The sequence below is a fragment of the Oncorhynchus nerka genome, unplaced genomic scaffold (genome assembly GCF_034236695.1).
Source record: "Oncorhynchus nerka isolate Pitt River unplaced genomic scaffold, Oner_Uvic_2.0 unplaced_scaffold_959, whole genome shotgun sequence".
NCBI lineage: Eukaryota > Metazoa > Chordata > Actinopteri > Salmoniformes > Salmonidae > Oncorhynchus > Oncorhynchus nerka.
The window spans coordinates 235298-254212 of NW_027040355.1; the positions used below are offsets into that span (position 1 = coordinate 235298).

Here is an 18915-nt window from a genome sequence, read left to right on the forward strand (position 1 = left end):
CATATCCCACCATATCACATCATATCCCACCGTATCCCACCGTATAACATCATATCCCACCATATCCCACCATATCACATCATATCCCACCGTATCCCACCGTATAACATCATATCCCACCATATCCCATCGTATCCCATCGTATGCCATCGTATCCCATCGTATGCCATCGTATCCCATCGTATCCCACCATATCCCACCATATCCCATCATATCCCACCGTATCCCACCGTATAACATCGTATCCCATCGTATGCCATCGTATCCCATCGTATCCCACCATATCCCACCGTATCCCATCGTATGCCATCGTATCCCATCGTATCCCATCATATCCCATCGTATCCCACCATATCCCACCATATCCCATCATATCCCATCGTATGCCATCGTATCCCATCATATCCCACCGTATAACATCCTATCCCACCATATCACATCATATCCCACCGTATCCCACCATATCACATCATATCCCACCGTATCCCACCATATCACATCATATCCCACCATATCACATCCTATCCCACCGTATAACATCATATCCCACCATATCCCACCATATCACATCCCACCATATCCCACCATATCACATCATATCCCACCGTATCCCATCGTATCCCACCATATCACATCATATCCCACCGTATCCCACCGTATCCCACCATATCACATCATATCCCACCATATCACATCATATCCCACCGTATCCCACCGTATAACATCCTATCCCACCATATCACATCATATCCCACCATATCACATCATATCCCACCGTATCCCACCGTATAACATCCTATCCCACCATATCACATCATATCCCACCGTATCCCACCATATCACATCATATCCCACCATATCACATCATATCCCACCATATCACATCATATCCCACCATATCACATCATATCCCACCATATCCCACCGTATCCCACCATATCACATCATATCCCACCATATCCCACCGTATCCCACCATATCACATCATATCCCACCGTATAACATCCTATCCCACCATATCCCATCGTATCCCATCGTATGCCATCGTATCCCATCGTATCCCACCATATCACATCATATCCCACCGTATCCCACCGTATCCCATCGTATCCCATCGTATGCCATCATATCCCATCGTATCCCACCATATCACATCATATCCCATCGTATCCCACCATATCACATCATATCCCATCATATCCCATCGTATCCCACCGTATCCCACCATATCACATCATATCCCATCGTATAACATCATATCCCATCATATCACATCATATCCCATCGTATAACATCATCATATCCCATCGTATATCCCATCGTATCACATCATATCCCACCGTATCCATCGTATAACATCATATCCATCGTATATCGTATAACATCATATCCCACCGTATCCCATCCCATCGTATAACATCATATCCCATCATATCCCATCATATCCCATCGTATAACATCATATCCCATCATATCCCATCATATCCCATCGTATAACATCATATCCCATCGTATAACATCATATCCCATCATATCCCATCGTATAACATCATATCCCATCATATCCCATCGTATAACATCATATCCCATCATATCCCACCATATCCCCCATCGTATCCGTATAACATCATATCCATCATATCCCATCATATCCCATCGTATCCCATCATATCCATCGTATCCCATCGTATAACATCATATCCCATCGTATAACATCATATCCCATCATATCCCATCGTATAACATCATATCCCATCGTATCCAACCATATCCTATCATATCCCATCGTATCCCATCGTATAACATCATATCCCATCGTATCCCATAACATCATATCCCGTATAACATCATATCCCATCATATCCCACCATATCCATCATATCCCATCGTATCCCATCGTATAACATCATATCCCATCATATCCCATCATATCCATCATATCCCATCGTATAACATCATATCCCATCGTATAACATCATATATCCATCGTATAACATCATATCCCATCGTATCCCATCGTATCAACATCATATCCCATCGTATCTCCATATAACATCATATCCCACCATCATCGTATAACATCATATCCCATCGTATCCCATCGTATAACATCATATCCCATATCGTATCCCCATATCCCATCGTATAACATCATATCCCATCATATCCCATCATATCCATCGTATAACATCATATCCCATCATATCCCATCATATCCCATCATATCCCATCGTATAACATCATATCCCCGTATAACATCATATCCCATCATATCCCATCGTATAACATCATATCCCACCGTATCCCATCGTATCCCACCATATCCCATCGTATAACATCATATCCCATCATATCCCACCATATCCCATCATATCCCATCGTATCCCACCGTATAACATCATATCCCATCGTATCCCACCATATCCCATCATATCCCATCGTATCCCATCGTATAACATCATATCCCATCGTATCCCATCGTATAACATCATATCCCATCGTATCCCATCGTATAACATCATATCCCATCGTATCCCATCGTATAACATCATATCCCATCGTATCCCATCGTATAACATCATATCCCATCGTATCCCATCGTATAACATCATATCCCATCGTATCCAACCATATCCCATCATATCCCATCGTATCCCATCGTATAACATCATATCCCACCGTATCCCATCGTATAACATCATATCCCATCGTATCCCATCGTATAACATCATATCCCATCGTATAACATCATATCCCATCGTATAACATCATATCCCACCGTATCCCATCGTATCCCACCGTATCCCATCATATCCCACCGTATCCCACCGTATCCCACCGTATCCCACCGTATCCCACCGTATCCCACCATATCCCATCATATCCCACCGTATCCCATCATATCCCACCGTATCCCACCGTATCCCACCATATCCCACCGTATCCCATCATATCCCACCGTATCCCATCATATCCCATCGTATCCCATCATATCCCACCATATCCCACCATATCCCACCATATCCCACCACCGTATCCCATCGTATCCCACCGTATCCCATCGTATCCCATCCCATATCCGTATCATATCCCATCATATCCCATCGTATAATCCATCACCGTATCCACCATATCCCCGTATCCCATCATATCCCATCCGTATCCCATCATATCCCATCGTATCCCATCATATCCCACCGTATCCCATCATATCCATCATATCCCACCGTATCCCATCATATCCCATCGTATCCCATCATATCCCATCATATCCCCATCCCATATCCCACCGTATCCCGTATCCCATCGTATCCCATCGTATCCCATCATATCCCACCATATCCCATCCCACCGTATCCCACCATATCCCATCGTATCCGTATCCCATCGTATAACATCATATCCCATCATATCCCATCGTATCCCACCATATCCCATCATATCCCATCGTATAACATCATATCCCACCGTATCCCATCATATCCCATCGTATCCCATCATATCCCACCGTATCCCATCATATCCCGTATCCCACCATATCCCATCATATCCCATCGTATCCCCGTATCCCATAATCCCATCATATCCCATCATATCCCACCGTATCCCATCATATCCCACCGTATCCCATCATATCCCATCGTATCCCATCATATCCCCGTATCCCATCATATCCCACCATATCCCATCATATCCCACCATATCCCACCGTATCCCACCGTATCCCACCATATCCCATCATATCCCATCGTATCCCATCGTATAACATCATATCCCACCGTATCCCATCGTATAACATCATATCCCATCGTATCCCATCGTATAACATCATATCCCATCATATCCCACCGTATCCCATCATATCCCATCGTATAACATCATATCCCATCATATCCCATCATATCCCATCGTATAACATCATATCCCATCATATCCCATCATATCCCATCATATATAACATCATATCCCATCGTATAACATCATATCCATCATATCCCATCGTATAACATCATATCGTATCCCATCGTATCCCAATCCCATCATATCCCATCGTATAACATCATATCCATCATATCCCACCATATCCCATCATATCCCATCGTATCCCATCGTATAACATCATATCCCATCGTATCCCACCATATCCCATCATATCCCATCGTATCCCATCGTATAACATCATATCCATCATCGTATAACATCATATCCCATCATATCCCATATCCCATACATCATATCCCATCGTATAACATCATATCCCATCGTATCCCATCATATCCCATCGTATCCCATCGTATAACATCATATCCCACCATATCCCATCGTATAACATCCCATCGTATCCCATCGTATAACATCATATCCCATCGTAACATCATATCCCATCGTATAAACATCATATCCCATCGTATAACATCATATCGTATCCCATCGTATCCCACCGTATCCCATCATATCCACCGTATATCCCATCATATCCCATCGTATCCCATCATATCCGTATCCCCATATCCCACCGTATCCCACCCATCCCATATCCCACCGTATCCCATCGTATCCCACCGTATCCCATCATATCCCACCGTATCCCATCATATCCCACCGTATCCCCATCATATCCCATCCCACCGTATCCCATCATATCCCATCGTATCCCATCGTATCATATCCCATCGTATCCCACCATATCCCATCCCATCATATCCCATCGTATCCCATCATATCCCATCGTATAACATCATATCCCACCGTATCCCATCGTATAACATCATATCCCATCGTATCCCATCGTATAACATCATATCCCATCATATCCCACCGTATCCCATCATATCCCATCGTATAACATCATATCCCATCATATCCCATCATATCCCATCGTATAACATCATATCCCATCATATCCCATCATATCCCATCATATCCCATCGTATAACATCATATCCCATCGTATAACATCATATCCCATCATATCCCATCGTATAACATCATATCCCACCGTATCCCATCGTATCCCACCATATCCCATCATATCCCATCGTATAACATCATATCCCATCATATCCCACCATATCCCATCATATCCCATCGTATCCCACCGTATAACATCATATCCCATCGTATCCCACCATATCCCATCATATCCCATCGTATCCCATCGTATAACATCATATCCCATCGTATCCCATCGTATAACATCATATCCCATCGTATCCCATCGTATAACATCATATCCCATCGTATCCCATCGTATAACATCATATCCCATCGTATCCCATCATATCCCATCGTATCCCATCGTATAACATCATATCCCATCGTATCCAACCATATCCCATCATATCCCATCGTATCCCATCGTATAACATCATATCCCACCGTATCCCATCGTATAACATCATATCCCATCGTATCCCATCGTATAACATCATATCCCATCGTATAACATCATATCCCATCGTATAACATCATATCCCATCGTATAACATCATATCCCACCGTATCCCATCGTATCCCACCGTATCCCATCATATCCCACCGTATCCCATCATATCCCACCGTATCCCATCGTATCCCATCATATCCCACCATATCCCACCGTATCCCATCGTATCCCATCCCACCATATCCCACCGTATCCCACCGTATCCCACCGTATCCCATCGTATCCCACCGTATCCCACCGTATCCCACCGTATCCCACCGTATCCCACCATATCCCATCATATCCCACCGTATCCCATCATATCCCACCGTATCCCACCGTATCCCACCGTATCCCACCATATCCCACCGTATCCCATCATATCCCACCGTATCCCATCATATCCCATCGTATCCCATCATATCCCACCATATCCCACCGTATCCCACCGTATCCCACCGTATCCCATCGTATCCCATCGTATCCCATCATATCCCACCGTATCCCACCGTATCCCATCGTATCCCACCATATCCCACCGTATCCCACCGTATCCCACCGTATCCCACCGTATCCCACCGTATCCCATCATATCCCACCGTATCCCACCGTATCCCACCGTATCCCACCTTATCCCACCGTATCCCACCGTATCCCACCATATCCCATCGTATCCCATCATATCCCACCATATCCCATCATATCCCACCATATCCCACCGTATCCCCCGTATCCCACCGTATCCCACCATATCCCACCGTATCCCATCGTATCCCACCGTATCCCACCATATCCCACCGTATCCCATCATATCCCACCGTATCCCACCATATCCCATCGTATCCCATCATATCCCACCATATCCCACCATATCCCACCGTATCCCACCGTATCCCACCGTATCCCACCGTATCCCATCGTATCCCAGCGTATCCCAGCGTATCCCATCGTATCCCATCGTATCCCATCGTATCCCACCGTATCCCATCGTATCCCACCGTATCCCACCGTATCCCAGCGTATCCCACCATATCCCATCATATCCCATCATATCGTATCGCACCGTATCCCACCGTATCCCATCGTATCCCATCGTATCGCAGCGTATCGTATCTCATCGTATCTCATCTTATCCTATCATATCCTATCGTATCCTTTCCTATCTTATTGTATTCTATCGTATCCTATCGTATCTTATTGTATTCTATCGTATCCTATCGTATCTTATTGTATTCTATCGTATCCTATCGTATCTTATTGTATTCTATCTTATCGTATCCTGACGTATCTTATCTATCTTGTCCTATCTTTGCCAGGCATAGTTGTATTAACACACTCGTTCTTTTTCCTTCCCTCATTCCCTCCCTCCTCTCTCTCCATCCCTCCCTCCCTCCCTCATTCCCTCCCTCATTCCCTCCCTCTCTCTCCATCCCTCCCTCCCTCCCTCTCTCTCCATCCCTCCCTCCCTCCCTCTCCCTCCCTCCATCAGAAAGCGTGTGCGACGGTGGAGGAGAACAGTCGTCTGAGGACTCGTGTGCAGGTAATATTTATCCACTAATAAACCCCCACAGCTGCTCCATGGTCTCTCTGTGTACAGTTTGTGTACTCAGTTTGTGTAAATGTCTGCAGTACGGTTGGTATGTGTCCCAAGTTGAATTTCCGTTGGAAATGGGAAGTTGAATTTCTGTTAGACCTTGGGTACTTCTTCATCTTCTCTTCTTCTTCATCATCTTCTTCTTCTTCTACCCCTGCAGGTAGCGGATGCAGTGCAGAGAGACAGACAGAGTAACAGTGCAGAGCAGGACTATGAAGAGGTCATTACACTGCTAGAGGCTGAGATCAAAGACCTGAAGAACCAACTGGCGGGCAAGAAACAGAAGGGTCTGGAAGCTACTAAGGTAGACTTAAAACCAATTAATGGAAGAAAAGACTAGAGTCGTCTGGGTGGGCTGCAGACACAAGAAACAGAAGGGTCTGGAAGCTACTAAGGTAGACTTAAAACCAATTAATGGAAGAAAAGACTAGAATCGTCTGGGTGGGCTGCAGACACAAGAAACAGAAGGGTCTGGAAGCTACTAAGGTAGACTTAAAACCAATTAATGGAAGAAAAGACTAGAGTTGTCTGGGTGGGCTGCAGACACAAGTGATGACAAAGCAGTCAGTAAGATGTGCAGGTTGGTTGCAGTGGAGGGCAGCAGACTTCTCCATTTCTAAAACACTCCAGCAGGACAAGTTTGTGACCCAGCAGGACAACACTAGTCTTTTCTACCCTAAAATACTGTGACCCAGCAGGACAACACTAGTCTTTTCTACCCTAAAATACTGTGACCCAGCAGGACAACACTAGTCTTTTCTACCCTAAAATACTGTGACCCAGCAGGACAACACTAGTCTTTTCTACCCTAAAATACTGTGACCCAGCAGGACAACACTAGTCTTTTCTACCCTAAAATACTGTGACCCAGCAGGACAACACTAGTCTTTTCTACCCTAAAATACTGTGACCCAGCAGGACAACACTAGTCTTTTCTACCCTAAAATACTGTGACCCAGCAGGACAACACTAGTCTTTTTCTACCCTAAAATACTGTGACCCAGCAGGACAACACTAGTCTTTTCTACCCTAAAATACTGTGACCCAGCAGGACAACACTAGTCTTTTCTACCCTAAAATACTGTGACCCAGCAGGACAACACTAGTCAGGAGGATGTGATGGAGTTTAACAGGAAGTGATTCTGTGTGTTGTACCCCAGAAGGATGTGATGGAGTTTAACAGGAAGTGATTCTGTGTGTTATACTCCAGGAAGATGTGATGGAGTTTAACAGGAAGTGATTCTGTGTGTTGTACCCCAGAAGGATGTGATGGAGTTTAACAGGAAGTGATTCTGTGTGTTGTACCCCAGAAGGATGTAATGGAGTTTAACAGGAAGTGATTCTGTGTGTTATACTCCAGGAAGATGTGATGGAGTTAAACAGGAAGTGATTCTGTGTGTTATACTCCAGGAAGATGTGATGGAGTTAAACAGGAAGTGATTCTGTGTGTTATACCCCAGAAGGATGTGATGGAGTTTAACAGGAAGTGATTCTGTGTGTTATACTCCAGGAAGATGTGATGGAGTTTAACAGGAAGTGATTCTGTGTGTTATACTCCAGGAAGATGTGATGGAGTTAAACAGGAAGTGATTCTGTGTGTTATACTCCAGGAAGATGTGATGGAGTTTAACAGGAAGTGATTGTGTGTGTTGTACTCCAGGAAGATGTGATGGAGTTAAACAGGAAGTTGTCAATGATTGACTGTCAGCTGAGGAAGTCTGAGCTGAGCAGAAGACACCTGGAGATCTCCAACAAGAAACTACTGGGATTCGCACAGGTACACTACACCTGTAACACACCTGTGACTCACCCCCAACACACCTTTACAACAACACTCACCTGTCCACCTCTCATACAACTAACTCCTGGGCTTCACACAGGTAACATTACACCTGTACCACACCTTTACAACAACACTCACCTGCCCACCTCTCAACTGTAAACACAGTCACACAGGTTCTGTAACACACCTACCTGTGAGCCCTAGCTGACGCCTCTCTGGGCACGCTCTGTTATGTTCTGAACCTGTACTGCCACCTAGTGGTTCAAAAATACTTTCTAGTTTTATGTATGTGGATTTCTGTGCTGACTGGCTAACTGACTGGCTGGCTAACTCGCTGACTGACTGGCTGGCTAACTGGCTGACTGACTGGCTGGTTAACTGGCTGACTGACTGGCTGGTTAACTGACTGGCTGACTGACTAACTGACTGACTAACTGGCTGACTGACTGGCTGGTTAACTGACTGGCTGACTGACTAACTGACTGGCTGACTGACTGGCTGGTTAACTGACTGGCTGACTGACTAACTGACTGGCTGACTGACGGGCTGGCTAACTGACTGGCTGACTGACTGACTGGCTGGCTGTCCGACTGGCTGACTGACTGACTGCCTGGCTAACTGACTGGCTAGTTAACTGGCTGACTGACTGGCTGGCTAACTGACTGGCTGGTTAACTGGCTGACTGACTGGCTGGCTAACTGGCTGACTGACTGGCTGGCTGACTGGCTAACTGACTGGCTGGTTAACTGGCTGACTGACTGGCTGGCTAACTGGCTAACTGACTGACTGGTTAACTGGCTGACTGACTGGCTGGCTAACTGATTGGCTAACTGACTGGCTATCTGACTGGCTGACTGTGTTTATTTCTCAGAATGTTCACAAAGTGCTCACCACCCCCAGCTTGTTTGGAATGGAAAATGGGTAAGTGCTTATCTTCTAAATGTAACTCCTTTATGACAATTCTTCAAATGTTTGTTCATTCTGACAGTCTGTTGATCTGACCGGAGGGTTTTTGTGTGTGTGTGTGTGTGTGTGTGTGTCTGTGTGTGTGTGTGTGTGTGTGTGTGTGTGTGTGTGTGTGTGTGTGTGTGTGAACGTATGTATGTGTACTAACAGGAGTAGCAGGACCTCTCCAGCCACAGACAGTCCAGAGACCCCCTCTCCCATCCCAGACCCAGCCTGCCAGTTAGCTGCAGAGGCCAGGGAGCTGGTGGAGGGGGTCAGATCCCTGAGCAGCACCGATGATACAGCCCCTCTCAGTGACTCAGAGGTGGGTGAACCACCTGACCCAGCCATGGACCCTAACCGGGCAACACAGTAAGTATGTACGATCAGCACTTACTTCCACTCACAACCCATCTGTATCTAGATGGAATATGGCCTCTGAGTATTTGATAGGTATAGTCTTCCCTCTCCTCTCCTCATTACCTTCCTCTCTTCTCCTTCCCTCTCCTCTCTCCTCCTTCCCTCCCTCTCTCTCTCCTCCTTCCCTCTCCTCTCTCCTCCTTCCCTCTCTCCTCCTTCCCTCACCTCTCCTCCTTTACTCCCTCTCTCTCTCCTCCTTCCCTCCCTCTCTCCTCCTTCCCTCACCTCTCCTCCTTCCCTCCCTCTCTCCCTCAGCCCTCATAGCTCGCCGGCTCAGACATCTCCTACAGAAGATCCAGCCAAAGACAAGCGCCGCCAGTAGAGAACGTTCAGAGAACGTCACAGAGAGCGTTTTAGAGAACGTTACGAGGACGTGAAAAGAACAACGTGGCTGGGGACTAGGCTCAGACGAACACAGTGGTTGGCTGACTACGTTTACCTAAAAACTACCAACGACCCTTTAAAAGACCGACAGACAGATTGAGAGAGACAACCAGACAGACTGTATGTAGGATGCTATGCAGTGTGCGTAAAAAAGAAAGAAAACACTTACAACTCTTTAAAAATGAACTACTGTCATTAGTTGAGGCTTCAGTCAATGTTCTGGGATTGCTTTACCGATTAACCGCAAAATGTTCTAGTTTATCTGTTTTCTAATACAGCTGTGTGTGTACTTACGTTTCTCTGTTGATATTTAGCATTTGTCAGAATGTGAACGAAGGGGAGATTCTCAACTGGGAGAATCTCCCCTTCCTGGGAAGGATAGCAGGTTTTGAGGTGAAATGGCAGAGACTTGTAGATGCAGTTCAGTTTGTTCCAAAGAGCTTGCCGTAGCCGATTAGACAGCACTACAAAGCCAAGGCGCTACCGTTGGGTGTGTAGGTGTACAGACATACAGCATGAGCTATGATGCTGATGATTATGATGATGATGCACTGAACCTTTCTATCCATGAGTTCCAATACTCTGTAAAAGATGAATTCTCTCATGTCTTATTTCCTTGTATCCTATTTCCTTGTATCCTTCCTGACCACTGAAATCTGGAGAGACCGGATAGTGACGTTCAATATGCCGGTATGACATTGGCTGCTCGTCAAATTGGTTCCATCCGTTTATTTTTGGGATCAGCGGTCCTCAAGGACACGAAGAGAGATGAAGACGTTTGTGTTCATTATCTGAGACGGGACAGAAATGTGTATTTTTGCTAACAACAGTTCCCAGAGGTGAGGAGAAGAAGCCAGACTAGGGCATTGGAACCTAGCCCTAGCTGTGTCTATAGCTGTATCGCCATGGCTACAGTAAGTGCCCTGTATGTGTATACTTCAGAGAGAGAGAGAGGATAACGTGGACGATGTGCCCTGATCCAAAGCGTCTCATCCTGATGACATCGTGTCACCATGGTGATGACCCTGTGTACAGAAACGGTTTGTCCCTTATACTGAAGTGCTCTGATGAACTGTCTGTCTCTTTTGAAGATGATTTTGTACTGGAAAAGCCCATTTTCTGTTACGGATACCGAGGTAGAGGAAGAAGCTTTAGGACCTGCACGAGCTGTCATGGCGACGCCGAGACGTCTGCTTTTGCTGTTATTATAAAACCTTGTAAATCTTTAAGCTGAAAGAAATATTGCACTCTCCTTTGATGTCCTTCTCCACATCTTCTGACTGACGCACACACACACACACACAGACACACACACACACACACAAACAAATCCGCTGGACCAAGCCAGAGCTTACTATAGTATGTCTGTGTCAGTTGAAGCTCGTTCAAGGCTTTGTCTATGAGGATTCCTTTCTTCCTTACTGTTGAGTTCTGTGAATACTTACTACGCTGTCATATCACATATGTTCCGTGACTTCTGTTAGAACTGCGTCTCCATAGCGACAGCTGTGTGGAAGTTCCGTTCCATAACCCACAGTTTGTTGGCTTGTCCTCTGAGATTGAGGTTATGTCACCAAGACAATAACAAAAAGAATGGGAAAAACAACAACAATGGCCTTTTAGCAGTGGCTGTGTCTCGATAGTCGTAACTAGCTCCCTTTCCTTGTGTCCTTTCCTTGTGTCCTTTTCCTTCATGATCAGTGATATGGAAAGAAGTGATACTGTAGGTAAAAAAGCAATATGGTGGAAAGCCATCCAATCCTTTCACCTGTTAGAGGTCCTGAAGGAAAGGAAATGAGCGGAGGAGACAAGGAAAGGAAGTAATGAAAGAGTATTGAGATCCAGCCGGTGTCTATCAACTCAAAACAACTGATACTTCCTCAGTGCTAATGAAGGAAAGGCGACGAGGAAGGAAGCCAACGACGAGTATTGAGACACAACGCAAAGCAGTGTATCTCAACTGGAGACATCATCAGTACCATACTATCACTGCATGGTTCTGGTTCTGACCACCTGTCGTTCAACATCCAACTGGAGACATCATCAGTACCATACTATCACTGCATGGTTCTGGTTCTGACCACCTGTCGTTCAACATCCAACTGGAAACATCATCAGTACCATACTATCACTGCATGGTTCTGGTTCTGACCACCTGTCGTTCAACATCCAACTGGAAACATCATCAGTACCATACTATCACTGCATGGTTCTGGTTCTGACCACCTGTCGTTCAACATCCAACTGGAAACATCATCAGTACCATACTATCACTGCATGGTTCTGGTTCTGACCACCTGTCGTTCAACATCCAACTGGAAACATCATCAGTACCATACTATCACTGCATGGTTCTGGTTCTGACCACCTGTCGTTCAACATCCAACTGGAAACATCATCAGTACCATACTATCACTGCATGGTTCTGGTTCTGACCACCTGTCGTTCAACATCCAACTGGAAACATCATCAGTACCATACTATCACTGCATGGTTCTGGTTCTGACCACCTGTCGTTCAACATCCAACTGGAAACATCATCAGTACCATACTATCACTGCATGGTTCTGGTTCTGACCACCTGTCGTTCAACATCCAACTGGAAACATCATCAGTACCATACTATCACTGCATGGTTCTGGTTCTGACCACCTGTCGTTCAACATCCAACTGGAAACATCATCAGTACCATACTATCACTGCATGGTTCTGGTTCTGACCACCTGTCGTTCAACATTCAACTGGAAACATCATCAGTACCATACTATCACTGCATGGTTCTGGTTCTGACCACCTGTCGTTCAACATCCAACTGTGGAATCAAATGTTTGGTTTCAGGAATGTAGACAAAAACATGAGTTATACTGTCTTGTTTAAAACAATAGGTTGTATGATAACGATACCTGTGTGGTGGGATATATGGGCTGCGTCCCAATAATCTCTCCTTTCTCCCAAAGTGTGCACTCGTTCACTTTCCTTTATGGATTTCAAAGGACATGACTGGAATATGGAACTCCCTCTAGAGTCTAGCCCATGTATTTTCCATTTGTATGGAGTAGTGAACGAGTGCACACTTCAGGAAAGAAAGAGAGTTTTGGGACACAAGTCAAGGAGATGTGAACAACAGGAGGTCATGTAACATTAATAAGACTGTAGCTAAATGTGTCCGAGGTGTTAATATTGTTAAATGCACACGCTTTACCAAACTGACTGACATGTAGTCCTGTAATTGAACTAGATTGCATCATTATGTGTGTGGCCTCCAAACTTTCTTTTACTGTTTTTAATAAAGGATTAACCTCAAATACATCTGTGTACCTGGAGTTTCCTACTATATATTTCGACTATGTCTGTTTTTGACTTCAATACCAGCCGACTTACAACAGGGGAGTAATCAAGGTTCAGGTGAAGTTAGGTGAATGTACAATTCAATTCAACAATGTCATATATTTTCAATGTGGACTATTCTTGTTGCAGTCTTGAATTTTCTGAATTGACCCCAACCCTGGTAGTAATACTGGGTTTATAAGTAGTACCTCTAAATGGTTGTGCGAACTAGCAGCCACCCAACAGCTTGTGTCAGTCTTTAATTACATCACCATAACACTAGACACATCTGTGACATCATCTGGTTCTCCTGTCCATCATAACAGACTAACACTAGACACAATTGTGACATCATCTGGTTCTCCTCTCCATCATAACAGACTAATGATCTGGTTCTCCTCTCCATCATAACAGACTAAACATCATTTGGTTCTCCTCTCCATCATAACAGACTAGACATAATCTGGTTCTCCTCTCCATCATAACAGACTAAACATCATCTGGTTCTCCTCTCCATCATAACAGACTCATGATCTGGTTCTCCTCTCCATCATAACAGACTAATGATCTGGTTCTCCTCTCCATCATAACAGACTAATGATCTGTTTCTCCTCTCCATCATAACAGACTAAACATCATCTGGTTCTCCTCTCCATCATAACAGACTAAACATCATCTGGTTCTCCTCTCCATCATAACAGACTCATGATCTGGTTCTCCTCTCCATCATAACAGACTAAACATCATCTGGTTCTCCTCTCCATCATAACAGACTCATGATCTGGTTCTCCTCTCCATCATAACAGACTAAACATCATCTGGTTCTCCTCTCCATCATAACAGACTAAACATCATCTGGTTCTCCTCTCCATCATAACAGACTAAACATCATCTGGTTTTCCTCTCCATCATAACAGACTAATGATCTGGTTCTCCTCTCCATCATAACAGACTAAACATCATCTGGTTCTCCTCTCCATCATAACAGACTAAAATCATCATCATCTAACAGACTAATGATCTGGTTCTCCTCTCCATCATAACAGACTTACATCATCTGGTTCTCCTCTCCATCATAACAGACTAAACATCATCTGGTTCTCCTCTCCATCATAACAGACTAAACATCATCTGGTTCTTCTCTCCATCATAACAGACTAAACATCATCTGGTTCTCCTCTCCATCATAACAGACTTACATCATCTGGTTCTCCTCTCCATCATAACAGACTAAACATCATCTGGTTCTCCTCTCCATCATAACAGACTAATGATCTGGTTCTCCTCTCCATCATAACAGACTAATGATCTGGTTCTCCTCTCCATCATAACAGACTAATGATCTGGTTCTCCTCTCCATCATAACAGACTAAACATCATCTGGTTCTCCTCTCCATCATAACAGACTAAACATCATCTGGTTCTCCTCTCCATCATAACAGACTAGACATCATCTAGTTCTCCTCTCCATCATAACAGACTAATGATCTGGTTCTCCTCTCCATCATAACAGACTAGACATCATCTGGTTCTCCTCTCCATCATAACAGACTAGACATCATCTAGTTCTCCTCTCCATAATAACAGACTAATGATCTGGTTCTCCTCTCCATCATAACAGACTAATGATCTGGTTCTCCTCTCCACCATAACAGACTAATGATCTGGTTCTCCTCTCAATCATAACAGACTAAACATCATCTGGTTCTTCTCTCCATCATAACAGACTAAACATCATCTGGTTCTCCTCTCCATCATAACAGACTAATGATCTGGTTCTCCTCTCCATCATAACAGACTAGACATCATCTGGTTCTTCTCTCCATCATAACAGACTAAACATCATCTGGTTCTCCTCTCCATCATAACAGACTAATGATCTGGTTCTCCTCTCCATCATAACAGACTAAACATCATCTGTTTCTCCTCTCCATCATAACAGACTAAACATCATCTGGTTCTCCTCTCCATCATAACAGACTAATGATCTGGTTCTCCTCTCCATCATAACAGACTAATGATCTGGTTCTCCTCTCCACCATAACAGACTAATGATCTGGTTCTCCTCTCAATCATAACAGACTAAACATCATCTGGTTCTTCTCTCCATCATAACAGACTAAACATCATCTGGTTCTCCTCTCCATCATAACAGACTTACATCATCTGGTTCTCCTCTCCATCATAACAGACTAAACATCATCTGGTTCTCCTCTCCATCATAACAGACTAAACATCATCTGGTTCTTCTCTCCATCATAACAGACTAAACATCATCTGGTTCTCCTCTCCATCATAACAGACTTACATCATCTGGTTCTCCTCTCCATCATAACAGACTAAACATCATCTGGTTCTCCTCTCCATCATAACAGACTAATGATCTGGTTCTCCTCTCCATCATAACAGACTAATGATCTGGTTCTCCTCTCCATCATAACAGACTAGACATCATCTGGTTCTTCTCTCCATCATAACAGACTAAACATCATCTGGTTCTCCTCTCCATCATAACAGACTAAACATCATCTGGTTCTTCTCTCCATCATAACAGACTAGACATCATCTAGTTCTCCTCTCCATCATAACAGACTAATGATCTGGTTCTCCTCTCCATCATAACAGACTAAACATCATCTGGTTCTCCTCTCCATCATAACAGACTAAACATCATCTGGTTCTCCTCTCCATCATAACAGACTAAACATCATCTGGTTCTCCTCTCCATCATAACAGACTAGACATCATCTGGTTCTCCTCTCCATCATAACAGACTAGACATCATCTGGTTCTCCTCTCCATCATAACAGACTAGACATCATCTAGTTCTCCTCTCCATCATAACAGACTAATGATCTGGTTCTCCTCTCCATCATAACAGACTAGACATCATCTGGTTCTCCTCTCCATCATAACAGACTAGACATCATCTAGTTCTCCTCTCCATAATAACAGACTAATGATCTGGTTCTCCTCTCCATCATAACAGACTAATGATCTGGTTCTCCTCTCCACCATAACAGACTAATGATCTGGTTCTCCTCTCAATCATAACAGACTAAACATCATCTGGTTCTTCTCTCCATCATAACAGACTAAACATCATCCATCTAACAGACTAATGATCTGGTTCTCCTCTCCATCATAACAGACTAGACATCATCTGGTTCTTCTCTCCATCATAACAGACTAAACATCATCTGGTTCTCCTCTCCATCATAACAGACTAATGATCTGGTTCTCCTCTCCATCATAACAGACTAAACATCATCTGTTTCTCCTCTCCATCATAACAGACTAAACATCATCTGGTTCTCCTCTCCATCATAACAGACTAATGATCTGGTTCTCCTCTCCATCATAACAGACTAATGATCTGGTTCTCCTCTCCACCATAACAGACTAATGATCTGGTTCTCCTCTCAATCATAACAGACTAAACATCATCTGGTTCTTCTCTCCATCATAACAGACTAAACATCATCTGGTTCTCCTCTCCATCATAACAGACTTACATCATCTGGTTCTCCTCTCCATCATAACAGACTAAACATCATCTGGTTCTCCTCTCCATCATAACAGACTAAACATCATCTGGTTCTTCTCTCCATCATAACAGACTAAACATCATCTGGTTCTCCTCTCCATCATAACAGACTTACATCATCTGGTTCTCCTCTCCATCATAACAGACTAAACATCATCTGGTTCTCCTCTCCATCATAACAGACTAATGATCTGGTTCTCCTCTCCATCATAACAGACTAATGATCTGGTTCTCCTCTCCATCATAACAGACTAGACATCATCTGGTTCTTCTCTCCATCATAACAGACTAAACATCATCTGGTTCTCCTCTCCATCATAACAGACTAAACATCATCTGGTTCTTCTCTCCATCATAACAGACTAGACATCATCTAGTTCTCCTCTCCATCATAACAGACTAATGATCTGGTTCCCCTCTCCATCATAACAGACTAAACATCATCTGGTTCTCCTCTCCATCATAACAGACTAAACATCATCTGGTTCTCCTCTCCATCATAACAGACTAAACATCATCTGGTTCTCCTCTCCATCATAACAGACTAGACATCATCTGGTTCTCCTCTCCATCATAACAGACTAGACATCATCTGGTTCTCCTCTCCATAACAGACTAAACATCATCTGTTTCTCCTCTCCATCATAACAGACTAAACATCATCTGGTTCTCCTCTCCATCATAACAGACAAATGATCTGGTTCTCCTCTCCATCATAACAGACTAATGATCTGGTTCTCCTCTCCATCATAACAGACTAGACATCATCTGACTCGACATTCTGGTTCTCTCTCCATCATAACAGACAAATGATCTGGTTCTTCTCCATCTCCATCATAACAGACTGATCTGGTTCTCCTCTCCATCATAACAGACTAATGATCTGGTTCTCCTCTCCATCATAACAGACAAATGATCTGGTTCTCCTCTCCATCATAACAGACTAATGATCTGGTTCTCCCCTCCATCATAACAGACTAAACATCATCTGGTTCTCCTCTCCATCATAACAGACTAGACATCATCTAGTTCTCCTCTCCATCATAACAGACTAATGATCTGGTTCTCCTCTCCATCATAACAGACTAGACATCATCTGGTTCTCCTCTCCATCATAACAGACTAAACATCATCTGGTTCTCCTCTCCATCATAACAGACTAGACATCATCTGGTTTTCCTCTCCATCATAACAGACTAATGATCTGGTTCTCCTCTCCATCATAACAGACTAAACATCATCTGTTTCTCCTCTCCATCATAACAGACTAATGATCTGGTTCTCCTCTCCATCATAACAGACTAATGATCTGGTTCTCCTCTCCATCATAACAGACTAATGATCTGGTTCTCCTCTCCATCATAACAGACTAATGATTTGGTTCTCCTCCCATCATAACAGACTAATGATTTGGTTCTCCTCCCATCATAACATATCATCATTATACATTTCTCAGAAAACTGGAAAACAAAAGACTGGAAAAATAACTG

At 43.9% G+C, this 18915-nt stretch overlaps 1 protein-coding gene across 1 annotated transcript in view; it reads left to right on the forward strand.

Annotated features, from left to right (window-relative positions):
• The window catches only part of si:dkeyp-72e1.9 (syntaxin-binding protein 4), a 155762-nt gene extending 141906 nt beyond the window's left edge, over positions 1-13856 (forward strand). The window contains exons 17-22 of the mRNA XM_065016601.1: positions 6915-6965; positions 7180-7323; positions 8680-8796; positions 9674-9723; positions 9919-10119; positions 10423-13856. Coding sequence (XP_064872673.1) covers positions 6915-6965; positions 7180-7323; positions 8680-8796; positions 9674-9723; positions 9919-10119; positions 10423-10489 — 630 coding nt within the window. The 3' untranslated portion in view covers positions 10490-13856. The remainder of the gene's footprint in view (positions 1-6914; positions 6966-7179; positions 7324-8679; positions 8797-9673; positions 9724-9918; positions 10120-10422) is intronic.
• The last annotated feature ends 5059 nt before the right edge of the window (positions 13857-18915 follow it).